Source organism: Bombina bombina, chromosome 7, assembly GCF_027579735.1.
Source record: "Bombina bombina isolate aBomBom1 chromosome 7, aBomBom1.pri, whole genome shotgun sequence".
NCBI lineage: Eukaryota > Metazoa > Chordata > Amphibia > Anura > Bombinatoridae > Bombina > Bombina bombina.
In genome coordinates this window covers 57,432,581-57,455,341 of record NC_069505.1, presented here as the reverse complement: position 1 = coordinate 57,455,341, position 22,761 = coordinate 57,432,581, and the positions used below count along the sequence as shown (strand labels likewise).

General features: G+C 39.0%; 1 protein-coding gene across 1 annotated transcript in view; it reads left to right on the top strand.

Moving 5' to 3' along the window:
- The window catches only part of LOC128636217 (organic anion transporter 3-like), a 99,066-nt gene that overhangs the window by 12,043 nt on the left and 64,262 nt on the right, over positions 1-22,761 (top strand). The window contains exons 4-7 of the mRNA XM_053689260.1: positions 7,463-7,631; positions 8,694-8,814; positions 9,041-9,156; positions 11,866-12,080. Of these exons, the coding sequence (XP_053545235.1) occupies positions 7,463-7,631; positions 8,694-8,814; positions 9,041-9,156; positions 11,866-12,080 (621 nt within the window). The remainder of the gene's footprint in view (positions 1-7,462; positions 7,632-8,693; positions 8,815-9,040; positions 9,157-11,865; positions 12,081-22,761) is intronic.

Sequence of the window (22,761 nt, the reverse complement as noted above, 5' to 3'; positions counted from 1 at the left end):
TAGTTAACAACAGTCCGATGCTCATCGCACCATACTTGACGCACGTGTTTTTTACGTGTTTTTTTATAAATAAGAGCATTGTATGTGGATCCACGGCAGCGATGTCTGGCGAGCATATTGACGCCTGCAAACGCACTGAGATTGACGCTTTGATAAATAAGCTCCCATATGTTTTACGATTGTAAAAAAACTGTTAAATGTAAATAACTTTTGGTATGTTTTATCAAATGTCCTGAAAATTTTAGAATATGTTTGAATAGATAGATTAATGTATTGTGGGACGTTTGGGGGAAATTGGTTAAGATCTAAGATAAATTTTGTACGTTAAGCCACATTAAGCTCCCCAAAAAGCAAGCTTAATGTCACTCATTCGCCTTGTGGGACACCAAAATCCATGAAACTTCTAGGATAGGTTTGGAAAGTGAAACACTGAGTTTGTGCCAAGTTTCAAGGCAATTGATTGAAGTTTTGGTGAATTTTGGTACATTAAGCTCTTTTTACATTAAGCTGCTCACATTAAAGGGACACTCAGGTTAAACTACATTTTCATGGTTTAGATACAGCATGTAATTTTAAACAACTTTCCAATTTACTTCCATTAAAAAAAATGTGCACAGTCTTTTATATTTACAATTTTTGAGTCACCAGATCCTACTGAGCATGTGCAAGAATTCACAGACTATACGTATATGCATTTGTGATTGGCTGATTGCTATCACATGGTACAAGGGGAGTGGAAATATACATAACTTTGAAATTTGTTATAAATAAATCTACTACTCATTTGAAGTTCAGACTAAGTGCTATTGCATTGTCTTGCTATCTTGTATTTGTTGATTATGCAAATCTAATGTGTTGACTGGTCCTTTAAATGTTTTAGGATTGTAAAAAAATAGTTAAATGTGAATAACTTTTGGTATGTTTTATCAAATGTCCTGAAATTTTCAGAATATGTTTGAATCGATAGATTAATGTATTGTGGTAAGTTTGGTGGAAATTGGTTAACATCTAAGTTCAATTTTGTACGTTAAGCCACATTAAGCTCCCCAAAAAACAAGCTTAATCTCACTCATTTGCCTTGTGGAATTCCAAAATCCATGAAACTTCTAGGATAGGCTTGGATAGTGAAAATCTTGGGTTGTGCAAAATTATGCAGCAATTGATTAACATTTGGCCACTTTTTTACTCATTACGCCACATTAAGCTCCCCAAAAAACAAGCTTAATGTCACTCATTTGCATTGTGGGACACCAAAATCCATGAAACTTCTAGGATAGGTTTGGAAAGTGAAACACTGAGTTTGTGCCAAGTTTCAAGGCAATTGATTGAAGTTTTGGTGAATTTTGGTACATTAAGCTCTTTTTACATTAAGCTGCTCACATTAAATGTTTTAGGATTGTAAAACAATTGTTAAATGCGAATAACTTTTGGTATGTTTTATCAAATTTCCTGAAATTTTCAGAATATGTTTGAATAGATATATTAATATATTGTGAGAAGTTTGGGGGAAATTGGTTAAGATCTAAGTTCAATTTTGTACGTTAAGCCACATTAAGCTCCCCAAAAAACAAGCTTAATGTCACTCATTTGCCTTGGGGGAAACCAAATACCATGAAACTTCTAGGATAGGTTTGGAAAGTGACAAACTGAGTTTGTGCCAAGTTTCAAGGCAATTGATGGATGTTTAGGTGAATTTTGGTACATTAAGCTCTTTTTACATTAAGCTGCTCACATTAAATATTTTAGGATTGTAAAAAAATAGTTAAATGTGAATAACTTTTGGTATGTTTTATCAAATGTACTGAAATTTTCAGAATATGTTTGAATCCATAGATTAATGTATTGTGCTAAGTTTGGTGGAAATTGGTTAACATCTAAGTTCAATTTTGTACGTTAAGCCACATTAAGCTCCCCAAAAAACAAGCTTAATGTCACTCATTTGCCTTGTGGAATTCCAAAATCCATGAAACTTCTAGGATAGGCTTGGATAGTGGAAATCTTGGGTTGTGCAAAATTATGCAGCAATTGATTAACATTTGGTCACTTTTTTACTCATTAAGCTACATTAAGCCATTTTCACATTAAATGTTTTAGGATGTCCCAATAATTGTTTTATTTCTAAGTTGACAAGTAGAATATTTCCTATTATAAACAAACAAAAACAAATTTGTTAGAAAGATTATATTGAAAATACAGGCCCCAAAGTAGAAACTTAATGCAACAAAAGTGAATACACCTGTGGCCACTATCTATCTATCTATTGGGTACTTATAGAGTGCAAACTAATCACCCGTGAGGGTCTCAAGGCAGGTTTTGAGGTCCTTTCTGAACTTTATAAGGGAGGTGGATTGTCTGAGGTGCAGCGGGAGGGTGTTCCATGTCTTTGCTGCCATGTGGGAGAAGGATCTTCTGCCCGCTGTGGATTTGCTGATGCGGGGGATGACTGCGAGTGCTTGGTCGGCCGATCGGAGTTGTCAGGCGGGGGTGTAGAAATTTACGCTGTGGTTTATGTATTCGGGTCCGATGTTGTGTAGGACCTTGAACGCGTGGGTAAGGAGCCTGAAGGTGATTCTCTTCTTGATGGGGAGCCAGTGAAGGTTCCTTAGGTGTTCGGTTATGTGGCATTGGCGAGGGATTTCGAGGATGAGTCTGGCTGAGGCGTTCGGGATACGTTGGATACTCTTTTGGAGTTTGATGCTGGCGCCGGCATAGATTGTGTTGCCGTAGTCCAACCGGCTGCTGACAATGGCGTGGGTGACTGTTTTCTTGGTTTTGGTAGGGATCCACTTGAAAATTTTCCGTAGCAGGTGGTGAATGTGGAAGCAGGTTGAGGTGATGGCATTGATTTGTCGGTCCATGGAAAGTGAAGAGTCCAGAATGAAGCCTAGATTTTGTGCATGGTCGGTTGGGGTTGGAGGGTGACCGAGGGCTGTGGGCCACCAGGAGTCATCCCATGCAGATTTATTGGGTCCGAGGAGGAGGACTTCGGTTTAGTCTGTATTCAGTTTGAGCTGGTTGTAATTAATCCAGGCGGCGACTGCTGTCAGGCCTTCGTGGATGTTCTTTTTGGCAGTGGCGGGATCTCGGTTGAGTGAGTTGATTAACTGGGTGTAGTCGGCGTAGGAGATGATATTGAGGTCATGGCGTCGGACGATGGTGGCGAGAGGGGCCATGTAGATGTTGAAGAGGGTGGGGTTCAGCGAAGAGCCTTGCGGCACACCGTAGTTGACTGGTGCGGGTTTGGAGGAGAAGGGCGGGAGTCTGACTTTCTGGGTCCTGCTTGTGAGGAAGGAGGTGTCACTGACACACAAGTTAGATCACTGAAACAAAATTGAGTACACCTGCAATTTCCAATTAGCCTAATTGCATGAGCATAGTTACCAGAACATTCTCATTTTTGGACCAATGGGCTGTGTCTGTCTGCAAGTCTGCATCATGGCTCCACATGGAAAGGAATTGCCAGAGGAATTGAAAAATCTGATTGTGAGACTTCACAAAAATGGAAAAGGATACAGGAAGTTCGGTGACCAACTAAAAATCAGTCAAATAGCAGGTGCAGCAGCAATGACGCCATGGACAGTGCACTACTTGCGCGATCTAGCTCTGAAAAACAGGCAGGTGCTTTAGATTTGGATCAAGGCAAGTGCTTCAGATTTGGCTCAGGGATTATCGATAGAAATTGGAGTTTCTGTGACAGCTCAAACAGTGCTAAGGGCATTGCATAATGTCAACTTCTATAGACAGCATCCAAGGAGAAAAACATTGCTTGGCACAAAACTACAAGATTAAACTTTGCTAAACAACATGAAAAGCCTTATGAATACTGGGAGCACATTCTTTGGTAAGATGACCAAGACCAAGATACAATTTATCGGCTCAGATGGCGTGCAGCATGTTTGGTGTGAACCTGCTGAGGATTGTTACAGTGAATGCATAGTCTCAACAGTAAATCATAGAGGTGGGAGTGTGACGATATGGGGCTGCATGACTGCAAAAGGTGTTGGGGAGATGACATTTATAGATGGCACCATGAATGCCTGGAATATACGAAAATACTGGCTGACAAGATGACTCCCAGTCTCCAGAAGTTTGGCAGAGGATGAATATTCCAGCATGATAATGATCCAAAGCACACTGCCAAAATCACAAAGAAGTTTCTAAAGGAGAAACAAGTGAAAACTATGACCTGTCAAGTATGTCGCCTGATTTGAATCCAATAAAACACCTTTAGGGTATTTTAAAGAGAAATGTACAGAAACATAACCTCTCCAGCCAAAAGCGTCTGAAAAAACTTATCTGAAGAAGGGCAGAACAGCTCTCCATAATTTGTGCAACACTGGTATCCTCCATGAGGAAGATTGAGTCAGTCATCAAAAAAAATAATGGTGGACATACAAAGTATTGAAAAAATAAAAGATTTGAATCTCAGTAATGAAAGGTGCACTGACTTGTGTTGCATTGAGTTCCTACTGTGGGGCTGGTATTTTTAATATAGCAAATCTAAACTGTTAGTTTTTAATTTTACATATAAGCTAATACCCTACTGTAAAACTTAGAAGTAATGCAGTTACTGATACAATTTTGAATAATTTGATATTTAAGTTATATTGCACTGGGGTCTACTCACTTCTGTTGTATACTTTATATATACTGTATATACACACACACCTACTTTGGTGCCCTTTCCACTCAAATACTTTGAAACATGAATAATAATTTTTATTCAATAATAACATTTAATAATATGTTTTACTGAGTATTTACTATACATGTTTTACATTCCAATGGTCTTTGTATTTTTAAATTGATATTCCAATTTATATCTGTATAGCTATATCTATATCTATATCTATCTATCTATCTATATATATATATATATATACATATATATATACATATATATACGTATGTACCTGTATGTATTCATATAGATATATAGGTATACATAAATATTTGACATTAAAATCATCAGATCTTGATAAAAACGTAGAAGCTGCTAAAGGATTAAGACTGTGTGTTAATTACACAAAATTCAACACGGATCGATTCTAAAGAAACTGATTGGTCAAAACCATGTGATCCAACCCTGTGACGAACACCAACAGATCTTTCTGATTCTAGTCACAGTGAGTAAGGACGGGACCACTATCTAAAACACTGATACAGTGTATAACAAGACTGCCAAATAACAATGATTTTGTTTCAGTCTTCAAGGAGAGACTTGTTACATTTATTAAGGAGAGACTTGTTACATTTATCAAGGAGAGACTTTTAACGTTTGTAACCGATAACATTATCCAACTATTTTATTACGTTTTATATTGTGCACTTATATGCTTAAAGGGACACTGAACCCAATTTTTTTTCTTTTGTAATTCAGAAAGAGCATGCAATTTTAAGCAACTTTCTAATTTGCTCCTATTATCAATTTTTCTTCATTCTCTTGCTATCTTTATTTGAAAAAGAAGGCATCTAAGCTTTTTTTGGTTTCAGTACTCTGGACAGCACTTATTTATTGGTGGATGAATTTATCCACCAATCAGCAAGGACAACCCAGGTTGTTCACCAAAAATGGGCCGGCATCTAAACTTACATTCATGCATTTCAAATAAAGATACCAAGAGAATGAAGAAAATTTGATAATAGGAGTAAATTAGAAAGTTACTTAAAATTTCATGCTCAATCTGAATCACAAAAGAAAAAATTTGGGTACAGTGTCCCTTTAAATATGGATGCATCCAATTTTTATTAGCTGAACTGTATTATTAATTATTTTTATTTTTAAGTCAATTGTATTATCAAATAACTTTTATTATTTTGGGGAATTAATAGCTTTTTTAGCGCCATCCTCTCTTGGTAAAATATATATATATGCGCTGTAGGTCTAATGTGGTAATGAGTTAACGAACATGAAGAATTAATTATCTTAATAGTTATAATATTATTTATTATAGTTACTGTAAAATATACATATAATGTAATATTATGTCAAATGTATATCCTGTATGTGAAGAACATTGGAATATGACCTATTATTAACTCCTGTTGGGTATAGCCTTGTGAGTTTAATACGGTGTCGGATTCGCACACAAGTTAGTTCTTTTTTTAAAAGCACGCTCCATTGAAGTCTATGGGAAGAAGATAATTCGCTCACGATATCCAAAGTCCTTTAGTTAACGCGAGACTGGTTTGCACGCACGCATAATGTTTACTTTCAACTTGTAATACGAGCACTAATCCACGCATGTAAAACTTTACTTCTGGCTGGGAGGGGGGGTTAACGCTCTAGCAAAAACGCTAAATAGAGCGCCACTTGTAATCTTGCCCTATTTCAGATAGGAAAATGTATCAGACAGAGTCTAACAACAAAAGTACCAAAGTAAAAGATGGCAGATAATATGCAATAGTGAAATATTACATATAAAGTATTCCACATTGAAATGTGCCACTAAAATGTAGCGTAAAGTATAATAGGAAATCAGCCAGTTTATAGCGCCAAATGGAGGTGTATCAAGTAAAGTGCACCATAGTGACATAAATCAGATTAATTGTGTATGCAATGATATTATTAGAAGAGGCAAAAGGATAATAGTCTGTATATTTGTATTTCATAAAGTTTGAAAATGTTTTAACTGTATATGCAATCAGGAATAGATATTAAAAAAAGCTAAACTTAAATGACCATTAAATACATTAGAAGTGCATAATAAAAAGACAATGCAATAAAATCTTTTCTGACAAATTTATTTTTTTCCTTATTTGTCGCTTCCTGTATCATGTGACAGCCATCAGCCAATCACAGACTGTAAACTCTTGCACATGCTCAGTAGGAGCTGGTGTCTCAGACAGCGTGCACAATTTGATAATGGAAATAAATTGGAATGTCTCTTAAAAATGAATACTCAATCTGAATCATGAACGTTTAAAGGGATATAAAACCCAAAATTTTTCTTTCATTATCCTACAATTTTAAACAAAATTTCAATTTACTTCTAATATCAAATGTGCTTCATTCTCTTGGTATCCTTTTTTGAAGGAGCAGCATTGCACTACTGAGAGCTAGCTGAGCAGAGCAGGTGATCCTATCACAGGAGCATTATATGTGCAATTGTCTATTAGCAACAAGCTCCAAGCTCCTGAGTCTACCTAGGTATTCTTTTCAACAAAAGATACCAACAGAATAAAGCAAATTAGATAATAGAAGTAAATTGGAAAGTTTTTTAAAAGTGCATGCTCTACCTGAATCATGAAAGAAAATATTTGGCTTTTATGTCCCTTTAATTTTTACTTTAGTGTCCCTTTATTATATATATTACTAATATTGCGATATTATTGAAGATCTCAGATGTGCAGCATTTAAGGATACCAGTTGACGAAAACGTTAATAAACACTTGAGTGATATACAAATACATCCGTTGGTACCTTCCTGATTTGTATCTAAACATTGTGTGTTTGTTACAGCCATGGAATGGATTCCTATGAGATATCGCCCAACAGTATCAATGGTGCAGGGGTACTGCCTAACTGCCGGTCAGATTATTCTAGGAGGGGTGGCATATGCCTGCAGAGACTGGCGCTGGCTGCAGATGGCACTGTCTCTGCCCTTCTTCATTTTTTTTGTCCTCGTTTGGTAGGTTGTCTGCAAAAGGCTTGAGAGAATGAACGTTAAAAAAAATAAAAACACAAAAAAGAGAGATAGGAAGAGAGAGAGAAAAAAGTGCTCTATGTATCATCTACCTATCTATGAACTAAAAATCAATTATCTATCTATGTGTCTATGTATTTATCTATCTATCATCTATCAATAATCTATCTAACATTTATTAACTAACTATTTATCTATCAACTATTTATCAAATAATCTATCATCTATAAACTATCACATTTATCTATCATCTAACATTTATTAACTATCTATTTTATCTATTTATCAATTAATCTATCTATAAATTATCATATCTATCATCTATCAACTATCTATCAATCTATTAACTATCTATCTACCTATATCTCTTATCTATCAATAGATCAAAAATCCATCATCTACCCATCTATTAACTAACAATCTCTCTCTCTCTCTCTCTCTCTCTCTCTCTCTCTCTCTTTATCTCTCTCTATCTATCTATATATCTATCTATCTGTCTATCTCTCAATCTATCTATCTATCTATCTCTCTATATATATTTATCTCTCTCTCTCTCTCTATCTCTATCTCTCTCTCTCTCTATATATATCTATATATATATATCTATATATATACCGGTATATATTAATATCTCTCTCTATCTATTTATCTATCTATCTCTATATCTATCTATCTATCTATCTATCTATCTATCTCTATCTATCTATCTATCTATCTATCTATCTATCTATCTATCTATATCTCTCTATATATCTATATATATCTATCTATCTCGATTTATCTATCTCTCTGTCTCTCTCTATCTCTCTATCATCTATCTATCTATTTAGCTATCTATCTATCTATCTATCTATCTATCTATCTATCTATCTATCTATCTATCTATCTACCTATACAAGTTAAGTTACTATCACACTGAAAGATAAGTGAATGCTAAATGTCTCTAGTACACTGCAGAACTAACATATTATTTAAGGCCTATATCTTATTTATTTCATTTTCTAATAAACCTTTTTAACGTCAGTTTGATTTGTCTCTTTTATTGAGGTGGGTGCCAGAATCTTATCGCTGGCTTGTACTTACTAATCGTTCACAGAAGGCTCTTACTAACCTTAACCGTGTGGCCAAAATCAATGGGAAGAAAATTGGCAGCGATATCACCCTAGAGGTAATACTGTTAATAAAAAATAAACAAGGCTTACATGCAAGCAGACATTTCCCAATCTTTAGCATTTCTTCCTGATCATACAAGCTACATTGTTTCTTCCCTCTTTAGCCTTTATTATTTCCCATTTTATCCCATATTTCTTTATTTTTTTCTGCCATTTTTTATTTTCATCCCCAAAGCCACATCTTCATCCTAAGAATGACCTTCCCCCACTTGTTTCACTCAGATGTTGCAGTTGGAATCCCAAAATGAAACATCAACAAAAACCTCAAGATATACCCCGCTGGACCTCTTCCGTACTCCTGCAATGCGCAGAATAACCTTGAGCCTCACTCTGATCTGGTGAGAGGTGCTCAACATTTTTCTGCTAATTCTAATACTTATTTTACTTTTTTTCCCATTTGTTCTGAGATTACATTTGCAAGAAATAATTTGGATATGTAGTTATTTATTTTTCATCCCATGGGGTAGATTTAACAAGCAGCTGCAATCTACCCCCGTAGTTTCAGTTGAAACATAATTTATGAAGCTGCTCATTAACTTGTCCGCACATCTCAGAGGCGGCGGAAAGCAATCAGCCCGATCAGATACGATCGGGTTGATTGTAACCCCCTGCTAGTGGCCGTGAATGTGCATGGGGCGGCATTGCACAAGTATTTCACTAGAAATGCCGGTGCAATGATAAATGCCAACAGCATTGATGTGCGGCAGACATGATCCGCTACAGGGGATCATGCCCGCTCGCACTATGATAATTTGGCCCCCATATCTTTAAAAAGGATGATCAGAACTACCAGATGTGAGAAATGCCCTCATAATCTATAACAGAGTACAGGACACAAATTAAAGGGATACTAAACCCAATTTTTTTAAAAACACTTTCTAATTTACTCCTATTATCAAATTTTCTTCCTTCTCTTGCTATCTTTATTTGAAAAAGCAGGAATCTAAGCTAAGGAGCCGGCTCATTTTTGGTTCAGCACCCTGCATAGCGTTTGCTGATTGGTGGCTACATTTAGCTACCAATCAGCAAGCGCTACCCAGGTGCTGAACCAAAAATGGACTGGCTCCTAAGCTTACATTATTGCTTTTCAAATAAAGATAGCAAGGGAACGAAAAAACATTGATAATAGAAGTATATTAGAAAGTTGCTTAAAATTGCTGCTCTATCTGAATAATGACAGAAAACATTTGGGTTTAGTGTCCCTTTAAGCAACAGCTAAGCTCCGGTAGAAGCTCATCCGTTCCATTTGGTTTGAGTGATCCTTTATGACGCAGCCTTCCTTTCCATAGCTGTCTTCCATTTAGCATGTGATTCCAAGCTGTCTGGGTTCCTGGTCTTTTACAGCTTTTTCTCTGGACTCTGTAGGTCCAAGGCCTGGGATATCAACCTGTCCGTGTGCTGCCCTCTGCACAACAAGCATATACTCCAAGGCTAGAGGGAATATTATATTAACACATAAAAAAAGCAAATAGTTCAAAAATGTTAATGCTCCAAAATGATTCCTCTTCAAAGAGTTAGGTGTAGCTGCTCTCTAATCAGGATAGGGTTAACTGTCAATCATCTGGGGGGGAAAAACATACAAAGGAGAAAGCTTGTTCCAATAATAAATGAAAACCTGCTGCATAAGTGTAAAGCATTGTTTGTGTAGATCTTACAATCTGGGTAAATTGGCAGCCTCCTAGCAAGCTGTTCCCTTTGTTAATCAAGTTTCCTTCTGCAGGTAGTGGACTTCTAAAAGATTAAAAAGATAAAGCTCAGCTGCACATTTGTCACAATAAATGTTGTTTCATCAGGCTGGTCTGATTAATAGAGAGGACAGCTCGATGGGAGACAGCCATTCCACTGCAAGCCAGTGTCATCTGATCTCTCTATAGTAACCCCATACTTCTTCATCCCAAGTATCTATTATCAGTCCTGTCCTCTGGTAACTGTACTATTAGCCACTGTTAATACCCTGAACTAGAACTTATTCCTGAAGTTTTCTCTGGGTAAACTGACTTTTACTTTTATTAGTTATGCTAAGAAGAATTAGTATATTTTTAGTTCAAACTGAATATCACCCATACCAAACTTAAAAGGACAGTCTGCTCCAGATTTGTTTTTATTATTTAAAAAAACAGATAATCCCTTTATTCCCCATTCCCCAGTTTTGCATAACCAACACGGTTATAATTATATATATTTTTACCTCTGTGATTACCTTGTTTCTAAGCACCATGCAGACTGCCCCCTTTTTTCAGTTCTTTTTTATAGACATGCATTTTAGCCAATCAGCGCTGACTCATAAATAACTCCATTGAAGTGAGCACAATGTTATCGATATGGCACACATGAACTAGGGCTGTCTAGCTGTGAAAAACCGAGATAAGAGGCAGCCTTCAAGGGCTCAGAAATTAGCATATGAGCCTACCTAGCTTTCAACAAAGAATACCAAGAGAACAAAGCAAATGTGATGATAAAAGTAAATTGGAAAGCTGTTTAAAATTGCATGCCCTATCTGAATCATGAAAATGTAATTTTTACTAGACTGTCCCTTTATTGTTATCCCCACCACTAACTTTACTTTATAAGCATACCTTTATATAGCAAGAGAATAAAGCAAATTTTAGTAATAGAAGTAAAATGGAAAATTATTTAAAATCGGATGCGCTATCTGAATGATAAAAAAAATGATCATGTCCCTTTAACAGTATTTTCTCCCATATTGACCCTTTTTGCTCTGCCATTCTTTTTTCCTCATTTCTCTGTCAGTCACAATTAGGGTTGCCACCTCCGCCATGTTTTCCTGGACACTTAAGAGTTATACATGCTGTAGAGTGTGCAGGGAGGAACATGAACTTCAACCTGGGACAGCACACAAATAGTGACACTGAACAGCACTATTCATGTTCCTCTCTGCACACCCTGCAGCATGTATAGCTCATAAGTGTCCAGGAAAACATGGCTGAGGTGGCAACTCTACTCACACTGTTTGTCAAATGTTGCTCTGTCCCTTCTCATCCTTTCATTTAGGTCCAGCATGAAGCCTCTTTTTTTTTCTCTTTCAGGTTTTCCAGTAGTTTCTGTTTTTTTGCCCTTGCAATGGATGTCCAGCGCTTTGGCTTCAGTATATACCTGGTGCAGGTGATATTTGGTTGCACAGAGCTTCCTCTCCGAATAATAAGTACAATTACCGCTTCATACATTGGAAGAAGATTTACGGTCTCCTTTCTCCTTATACTTTCTGGGGTGCTCATTCTACTCAGCCTGGCACTGCCTCCAGGTAAATAATATATCTTTATAATCTGTTATCTAATTTTAATTATAGACTTCTATCTGTTTATCCAATGAAAATAGTGGTTCATATTTTATGTATGTCTTTTTTCCTCTTGCGTCATCATTGATATAAAATCCTGGGAACTCTCAGGGTCCTACGCTATTCAGATTAATATATCAGAAGCTTGGGAGAAATAGAATTCTGTTTGGCAAGGTGTTTTTATTCATATCCATTTATCTACAGTTTGCAAAGGATTCTGGGAGTTTGTATTTTTGCCATGGTATCATTATTACAGTATCTGTTGGATGCAGAATTACAAGCTCCAAAGCTATGTATTTTAGTAGAGTAATTACTTATGAAGATCTGCATACATGTAGTATTAACTAATTATGTATCAATACAAACAACACAAAGAAAATCACAAGGGCCATAGCTCCTAAAATTGTAATTCTGGCTAATCACCTTTTGTATTCTTCCATATACATCACTATATCAAATAATATTTCCCTGGCTCCTAATAATACAATGGTCTACACACCATTAAATTACAGGTTTTTGAAATATAAAGACAGAAATAGCAACAATTTAAATGTCAGACCTTTTTCATCTGTGATCTTCCACCAAACAAAAAAAAACAATAGTTCATTATTAGGAACATTTTAAATAAAAAAAAAAACACCCTGATTGTATAAGTCTGAACACCCTTTCATAATTGGGTCTCTAGCTGTGTTGACAGTTAACCAATCACATTCTAAATCATGTCTGTAGGTAAACAGTATATACCTGTCATCAATAAAAGTGGTTCTGATTAACCCAAGATAAAAGTCAGCTGTTGCTATAGAATTTGCTTGAATGATGTGGGTTGTCTCCTACTCAACAAAGAGTTGACAAAGAAACTGTGACAGTTAATTGTTGAAAAGTGCCGATCAGGAGAGGGATATAAAAGAATTTCAAAGGCACTTGATTTACCATGAAGCAATGTCAAATCCATCAAACCATTATCAATAAGCGGAGAAAATTTGGCACCACAGAGATATTGCAAAGATCAGGACGACCCTCCAAAGTTAATGAGAGGACGCAGAGAAAACTTATTAGGGAGGCTATCAAGAGGCCAACAGCAACACTGAAGGAGCTACAAGAATTTCTGACAGGTACCGGTCACTCCTTGTATGTGACCATCATCTCTCTTTTTCTGCACATTTTGGCTATTGGGTATGGTGACCCAAAGCACACATCCAAGTCAACCAAGGACACAAAGCACACATCCAAGTCAACCAAGGACACAAAGCACACATCCAAGTCAACCAAGGACCCAAAGCACACATCCAATCAACCAAGTACCCAAAGCACACATCCAAGTCAACCAAGGACCCAAAGCACACATCCAAGTCAACCAAGGACCAAAAGCACACATCCAAGTCAACCAAGGACCCAAATCACACATCCAAGTCAACCAAGGACCCAAAGCACACATCCAAGTCAACCAAGGACCCAAAGCACACATCCAAGTCAACCAAGGACCCAAAGCACACATCCATGTCAACCAAGGAATGGGTTCAGAAAAAAAATAGAATAGCTGTTAGGGTGCCAGGAATCAGACTGAGACGAGAAGTGCAAAAATAATCACACCTTTATTAATAACAAAAAATAATAAAAAGTCCACAAGTCAAATAACAAGCCAGGAGTCAAAACCAGAGCTGGTAGTCAGACGAGCCGAGTCAGGAGCCAAAGTGAATAGTCAGACGAGGCGGAAACAGGAACAAGGAAAACAGCAGAGTCAGAAACAAGCCAGGGATCAGGAACCAGGAAGGACGTCAGACAGCCAGGTATAACACAGGAACTCTCACAAACAGGTCTGAGAAAATGCAAAGGCAAAGCATACTGAACAGAGGCCCTTTAAATAATAAGTGATGACATCACAATTCTGAGACTGCATCCTGTCTGACACAGATGATGCACACCAGTCTGGCCATAAAAGGAAGTGCAGGAAAAGAGCAGCATCACCCACAATGCACCATAGTCAGCAAGAGAGGTGAGTAAAATGTCTGCCAGCAGCACATGGCAAACAAAACAGGGATAAAACCCTGAGAGTACCCTCCCTCAATGACCCCTCCCCCGCAGGAGGACAAAAGGCTTATTGGGGAAACGGGCATGGAAGGCACGGAGGAGGGCGGGAGCATGAACATCAGAGGAGGGAACCCAAGAACGCTCCTCTGGACCGTAGCCCCTCCAGTGAACCAAATACTGTACACGGCCCCTGGACATACGAGAGTCAATAATGCTGCTGACCTCATACTCCTCATGGTTGTCAACAAAGATAGGATGGGGACGAGGCAACACAGTGGTAAACCGCTTACAAACCAATGGTTTCAAGAGGGAGACATGAAAAACATGTGTGTGGGTGAGTGTATGAGGATGTCGTCTAAGTACACCACAACACACTGTTGCAACATATCTCATAGGAAATCATTAATAAATTCCTGGAAAACAGCAGGAGCATTACATAGGCCAAAGGGCATTACAAGATACTCATAATGCCCGCTCCTGGTGTTAAACGCTGTTTTCCATTCGTGGCCCTCCTTGATCCTAACGAGATTGTACGCTCCTCTCAAATCAAGTTTAGTAAAGACCGTAGCTCCCTTGAGATGGTCAAAGAGTACCGTAATGAACGGAATAGGGTAAGCATTCTTAATGGTAAGACGATTAAGACCCCTATAATCGATGCATGGTCTTAACTCGCCACCCTTTTTCTTCACAAAGAAGAAGCCAGCCCCTGCAGGAGAGCAGGGGCTGGCTTCTTCTTTGTGAAGAAAAAGGGTGGTGAGTTAAGACCATGCATTGATTATAGGGGTCTTAATTGTCTTACCATTAAGAACAAGCCAGGGATCAGGAACCAGGAAGGACGTCAGACAGCCAGGTAATACACAGGAACTCTCACAAACAGGTCTGAGAAAATGCAAAGGCAAAGCATACTGAACAGAGGCCCTTTAAATAATAAGTGATGACATCACAATTCTGAGACTGCATCCTGTCTGACACATCGTAAGACCGGTATGGAGGCAACGTGCCGGCACGCACCAAGTCAAAAACATCTAGGAACTCTCGGTACTCCTCTGGCAATTGAGATACCAAAGAAGTGCACAAGACTTTAACTGGTTTCCGAAGACAAGTGGAAATACATTGCGGGGACCACGAAAATTTTTTGGACCTGCGCCAGTCGAGACTGGGATTGTGCTTTTGGAGCCAGGGATAACCCAGAAAAACTGGAAAATGCGGAGAGTTTATCACCTGGAACTGGAGGGTTTCAAAATGGAGAGCCCCAACAGCCATGGACAACGGAGCAGTTTCGTGAGTAACGAGTGCGGGCTGAAGGGGCCTGGCATCAATGGCCTCAATAGCAAGCAGAACGGACCGAGACAAAACAGGAATGGAGTGCTTTGATACAAAAGCACTGTCAATGAAATAGCCCGCAGCTAACAAGGGCCTGAGTGACTATGGAGGAGTCCACCCAGGAAAGGACAACCGTGACCAAAGGTTTCTACTTAAGCGGTTCCGGGGACGAGGATAAACCACCCAAGGTCTGCCCCGACAGGACCTTAGGTGTGAGCGTTTCCCAGCCGCATAGGGAGGTAGGAGACTAGGGGAAGCCAGCCATTTTGATTCCCTTTGACTAGAGCTATTGGAACGTGCTGTTGTGTGCTCCTGAAGTCTTCCAATCATTCACCAACTCTTTTCCCCCCTCAATGAATATTTTGCCAAATTGTCAGTATGTAAATTTTAAGACTTAGGGGACAATTAACTAAACTTTGCCAGTTCTGATGTTTTTTTTCATGCCGACCCTCACAGTGGCTGTCCTGGTGGAATTATTTTAAAAAAGGGGCAGTCCCTGCAAGTGGCGGAATGTCTCCTTTAGGCAGTAAGTAATGGAGATTCCTGGAAAAGCAAACTTCATTGTTAAGGACAAAGTGATCAGTGAGCAGGGGGTGTACTTTAAAAATTAAACCCTGCATCAAAAATAAACACATTGCTCTGCTTTCTGTGTATAGCATCTTACAGTCACCTATATTTTTGAATACATGTGTTTTTCTATTAGTGTATTAAGTATTTTGCGTATTTTGTTACAACCTCGCCACCTTTTAGCTTGTGTGAAAAAAACTGTGAGATCTGTGAGAATAGAGAGATTTCATATACGCCCATGGAACTGCTATTTTCAGCCCATTTTACAATAAAACAACAATGAACCTTTGTATTTTGTAATTATAAGTACACACTTCTATGTGCTTTTTGCACATCCAATGTACTTCAATTATGATTTATGCTGTGTCTATTTAATATGATTTATTCCTGTTTTATATACTGTATTTTCCTGAATATTTTTTTGTGTAAATGGTTAAATTTTTCATTTTGTAACATTTTTAAAACTATGATTTTCATTGTGCAATTTTGTAATGTCTGCATCTCCTTCCCATACGAAAATGCAGTATACACACCTATGTTCAGGGTAAAAAGTGGCTTTAGATAATTCCACCAGGGAATAAGATGTACTGGCAACATTCTTATAGAATCTCACCAGATAAATAGACATACTGGCAGCATTCTTATAGACTCTCACCAGGGAAATAGAAGTACTGGCAGCATTCTTATAGAATCTTACCAGGGAAATAGAAGTACTGGTCAGTGACGTCACTAGGGGGTGCGGGCCGCACCCGAGTAACACCCTCCAGGGGGTGACACCATTCGAATTTTTTTTTTTTTTAAATTTTATTAAAATTCAAAGAAATACAATGTAGAGATGCATAGATCTTTTTATTAGAGGGGCCAGCATTTGTGAACATTAGAGGGACTGGGGAAGTTGTAGACACTTCATTTTTTGGCCCCTTGAGCCAGCGCTGCAATTTCCACAAATAGTTTTCCCGGCTGCTTTTGCTTGTTTGTACTTTGCTCCTCCCCTGCCCAATTTCACTATGAATGTTGTGGGTGTGCCGTGGGGCTTGCGAAGTTGTGCTGCTAGCCTAAACCTGCCTGCCTATCTGTCCTCACTGCTCAGTGACGTGTGGAGCAGTGGAGTCACTCACTGCTGTGCTGTCTCTCTAAACGGGAACCGGAAATCATGAGGGGGATGCCTGGCACCTGACCGCATGACTGTCTGACACTGTCTGTAAAGTGAAGGATCCCCGTATGATGCCCACCAGACCGGTACGGTTACGGTACACTAAGTGCACACTGAATAGGTAGGAGGGGAGGGTGGGCTGGGGTCTGGGGGTGGGCAGAGTGCAGAGGTGATTGGCCATAAGAAGCGGTAGGCACGCGGCTCGGGGCTGTGCACTGACAGACTTGGAACAGAGTCAGAGAGCAGAATTTTCATAGTTTGATCGCCTAAACCTTTTCTTCAGTGATTTATTTTTAGAGTGCTCTGTTTATCTTTCATTTGATGCTCTGCTGAGCCAGGGAGCAGCTCTAGGCATGAGCTTTATAATGAATGCAGTGCAGTTTACATATTTTGTATGTGTGTGTGTCTGAGTTTTTGTATGTGTGTCTGAGTGTTTTTGTGTGTCTGTTTTTGTGTGTGTGTGTCTGAGTGCTTTTGTGTGTGTGTGTGTGTGTGTATGTCTGAGTGTTTTTCTGTGTGTGTGTGTCTGAGTGTTTGTGTGTGTGCCTGAGTGTGTTTCCGAGTGTTTGTGTGTGCATCTGAGTGTGTGTTTAAGTGTGTCTGTGTGTGTGTGTGTGTGTGTGTCTGAGTGTTCGTATGTGTGTGTGCCTGTGTTTTTGTGTTTGTGTCTGCTTTCTGGGGGGAGGGTGACACCATAACTTACAGCACCGGGTGAAACCAACCCTAGTGACGCCACTGGTACTGTTGAGCATTCTTATAGACACTCACCAGGGAAATAGTAGTACTAGCAGCATTCTTATAGACTCTTACTAGGGAAATAGAGCTACTGGCAGCATTCTTATAGAATCTCACCAGGGAAATAGTACTGGTTAGCATTCTTATATACTCTCACCTGGAAAATAGAAGCACTGGCAGCATTTTTATAGACTCTCACTAGGGAAATAGAGGTAATGGCAGCATTCTTATAGAATCTACCCAGGGAAATAGTAGTACTGGCAGTATTCTTATAGACTCTCACCAGGGAAATAGAAGTATTGGCAACATTCTTATAGACTCTCACCAGAGAAATAGTAGCACTGGCAGTATTCTTATAGAATCTAACCAGGGAAATAGAAGTACTGGCAACATTCTTATAGATTCTCACCAGGGAAATAGTAGTACTGGCAGTATTCTTATATAATCTCACCAGGGAAATAGAAGTACTGCCAGCATTCTTATATAATCTCACCAGGGAAGTAGAAGTACTAGCAGCATTCTTATAGACTCTCACCAGGGAAATAGAAATACTGGCAGCATTCTTATAGACTCTCACCAGGGAAATGGTAGTGCTAGCAGCATTCTTATAGACTCTCACCAGGGAAAAAGAAGTACTGGCAGCATTATAGAATCTCACCAGGGAAATAGAAATACTGACAGCATTCTTATAGACTCTCATCAGGGAAATAGTAGTGCTAGCAGCATTCTTATAGACTCTCACCAGGGAAATAGTAGTACTGGCAGCATTCTTATAGAATCTTCCCAGGGAAATAGAAGTACTGGCAGCATTCTTATAGACTCTCACCAGGGAAATAGAAGAACTGGCAGCATTCTTATAGACTCTCACCAGGGAAATAGAAGTACTAGCAGCATTCTTATAGACTCTCACCAGGGAAATAGAAGTACTGGCAGCATTCTTATAGACTCTCACCAGGGAAATAGAGGTACTGGCAGCATTCTTATAGACTCTCACCAGGGAAATAGAAGTACTGGCAGCATTCTTATAGACTCTCACTAGGGAAATAGAAGTACTGGCAACATTCTTGTAGACTCTCACCAGAGGAATGGACATACTGGCAGCATTCTTACAGACTCTCACCAGGGAAATAGAAGTACTAGCAGCATTCTTATAGAATCTCACCAGGGAAATAGTAGTACTAGCAGCATTCTTATAGAATCTCACCAGGGAAATAGTAGTACTAGCAGCATTCTTATAGAATCTTACCAGGGAAATAGTAGTACTGGCAGCATTCTTATAGAATCTCACCAGGGAAATAGTAGTACTAGCAGCATTCTTATAGAATCTTACCAGGGAAATAGTAGTACTGGCAGCATTCTTATAGAATCTCACCAGGGAAATAGTAGTACTGGCAGCATTCTTATAGACTCTCACCAGGGAAATAGAAGTACTGGCAGCATTCTTATAGACTCTCACCAGGGACATAGAAGTACTGGCAGCATTCTTATAGACTCTAACCAGGGAAATAGAAGAACTAGCAGCATTCTTATAGACTCTCACCAGGGAAATAGTAATACTGGCAGCATTCTTATAGAATCTCACCAGGGAAATAGTAGTACTGGAAGCATTCTTAAAGACTCTCATCAGGGCAATAGTAGTACTGGCAGCATTCTTATAGAATCTCACTAGGGAAATAGAGGTACTGGCAGCATTCTTATAGACTCTCACCAGGGAAATAGAAGTACTGGCAGCATTCTTATAGACTCTCACTAGGGAAATAGAAGTACTGGCAAAATTCTTGTAGACTCTCACCAGAGAAATGGACATACTGGCAGCATTCTTATAGACTCTCACCAGGGAAATAGAAGTACTGGCAGCATTCTTATAGACTCTAACCAGGGAAATAGAAGTACTGGCAGCATTCTTATAGACTCTAACCAGGGAAATAGTAGTACTGGCAGCATTCTTATAGAATCTTACCAGGGACATAGAAGTACTGGCAGCATTCTTATAGACTCTCACCAGGGAAATAGAAGTACTGGCAGCATTCTGATAGACTCTCACCAGGGAAATAGAAGTACTGGAAGCATTCTTATAGACTCTTACCAGGGAGATAGAAATACTGGCAGTATTCTTATAGACTCTCACCAGGGAAATAGTAGTGCTAGCAGCATTCTTATAGACTCTCACCATGGAAATAGAAGTACTGGCAGCATTCTTATAGAATCTCACCAGGGAAATAGAAATACTGGCAGCATTCTTATAGACTCTCACCAGGGAAACAGTAGTACTGGCAGCATTCTTATAGAATCTTCCCAGGGAAATAGAAGTACTGGCAGCATTCTTATAGACTCTTACCAGGGAAATAGAAGTATTGGCAGCATTCTTATAGACTCTCACCAAGGAAATAGAAGTACTAGCAGCATTCTTATAGACTCTCACCAGGGAAATAGTAGTACTGGCAGCATTCTTATAGACTCTCACCAGGGAAATAGAACTACTAGCAGCATTCTTATAGACTTTCACTAGGGAAATTGAAGTACTGGCAGCATTCTTATAGAATCTACCCAGGAAAATAGTAGTACTGGCAGCATTCTTATAGAATCTTCCCAGGGAAATAGTAGTACTGGCAGCATTCTTATAGACTCTCACTAGGGAACTAGAGGTACTGGCAGCATTCTTATAGACTCTCACTAGGGAAATAGAGGTACTGGCAGCATTCTTATAGACTCTCACCAGTGAAATAGAAGTACTGGCAGCATTCTTATAGACTCTCACTAGGGAAATAGAGGTACTGGCAGCATTCTTATAGACTCTCACCAGGGAAATAGAGGTACTGGCAGCATTCTTATAGACTCTAACTAGGGAAATAGTAGTACTGACAATATTCTTGTAGACTCTCACCAGAGAAATAGACATACTGGCAGCATTCTTATAGACTCTCACCAGGAAAATAGAAGTACTAGGAGCATTCTTATAGAATCTCACCAGGGAAATAGTAGTACTGGCAGCATTCGTATAGAATCTCACCAGGGAAATAGTAGTACTGGCAGCATTCTTATAGACTCTCACCAGGCAAATAGAAGTACTGGCAGCATTCTTATAGACTCTCACCAGGGAAATAGAAGTACTGGCAGCATTCTTATAGACTCTCACCAGGGAAATAGAAGTACTGGCAGCATTCTTATAGAATCTCACCAGGGAAATAGTAGTACTGGCAGCATTCTTATAGAATCTCACCAGGGAAATAGAAGTACTGGCAGCATTCTTATAGAATCTCACCAGGGAAATAGAGGTACTGGCAGCATTCTTATAGACTCTCACCAGGGAAATAGAGGTACTGGCAAGCATTCTTATAGACTCTCATCAGGGAAATAGTAGTACTGGCAGCATTCTTATAGACTCTCACCAGAGAAATAGTAGTACTAGCAGCATTCTTATGGAATCTCACCAGGGAAATTGAAGTACTGGTAGCATTCTTATAGACTCTCACCAGGGAAATAGAGGTAATGGCAGCATTCTTATAGACTCTCACTAGGGAAATAGAAGTACTGGCAACATTCTTGTAGACTCTCACCAGAGGAATGGACATACTGGCAGCATTCTTACAGACTCTCACCAGGGAAATAGAACTACTAGCAGCATTCTTATTGAATCTCACCAGGGAAATAGTAGTACTGGCAGCATTCTTATAGAATCTCACCAGGGAAATAGTAGTACTGGCAGCATTCTTATAGAATCTCACCAGGGAAATAGTAGTACTGGCAGCATTCTTATAGACTCTCACCAGGGAAATAGAAGTACTGGCAGCATTCTTATAGACTCTCACCAGGGAAATAGAAGTACTGGCAGCATTCTTATAGACTCTAACCAGGGAAATAGAAGAACTAGCAGCATTCTTATAGACTCTCACCAGGGAAATAGTAGTACTGGCAGCATTCTTATAGACTCTCACCAGGGAAATAGTAGTACTGGCAGCATTCTTAAAGACTCTCAGCAGGGCAATAGTAGTACTGGCAGCATTCTTATAGAATCTCACTAGGGAAATAGAGGTACTGGCAGCATTCTTATAGACTCTCACTAGGGAAATAGAAGTACTGGCAAAATTCTTGTAGACTCTCACCAGAGAAATGGACATACTGGCAGCATTCTTATAGACTCTCACCAGGGAAATAGAAGTACTGGCAGCATTCTTATAGACTCTAACCAGGGAAATAGAAGTACTGGCAGCATTCTTATAGACTCTAACCAGGGAAATAGTAGTACTGGCAGCATTCTTATAGAATCTTACCAGGGACATAGAAGTACTGGCAGCATTCTTATAGACTCTCACCAGGGAAATAGAAGTACTGGCAGCATTCTTATAGACTCTCACCAGGGAAATAGAAGTACTGGAAGCATTCTTATAGACTCTCACCAGGGAAATAGTAGTGCTAGCAGCATTCTTATAGACTCTTACCAGGGAGATAGAAATACTGGCAGCATTCTTATAGACTCTCACCAGGGAAATAGTAGTGCTTGCAGCATTCTTATAGACTCTCACCAGGGAAATAGAAATACTGGCAGCATTCTTATAGACTCTCACCAGGGAAACAGTAGTACTGGCAGCATTCTTATAGAATCTTCCCAGGGAAATAGAAGTACTGGCAGCATTCTTATAGACTCTTACCAGGGAAATAGAAGTATTGGCAGCATTCTTATAGACTCTCACCAAGGAAATAGAAGTACTAGCAGCATTCTTATAGACTCTCACCAGGGAAATAGTAGTACTGGCAGCATTCTTATAGACTCTCACCAGGGAAATAGAAGTACTGGCAGCATTCTTATAGACTTTCACTAGGGAAATAGAAGTACTGGCAGCA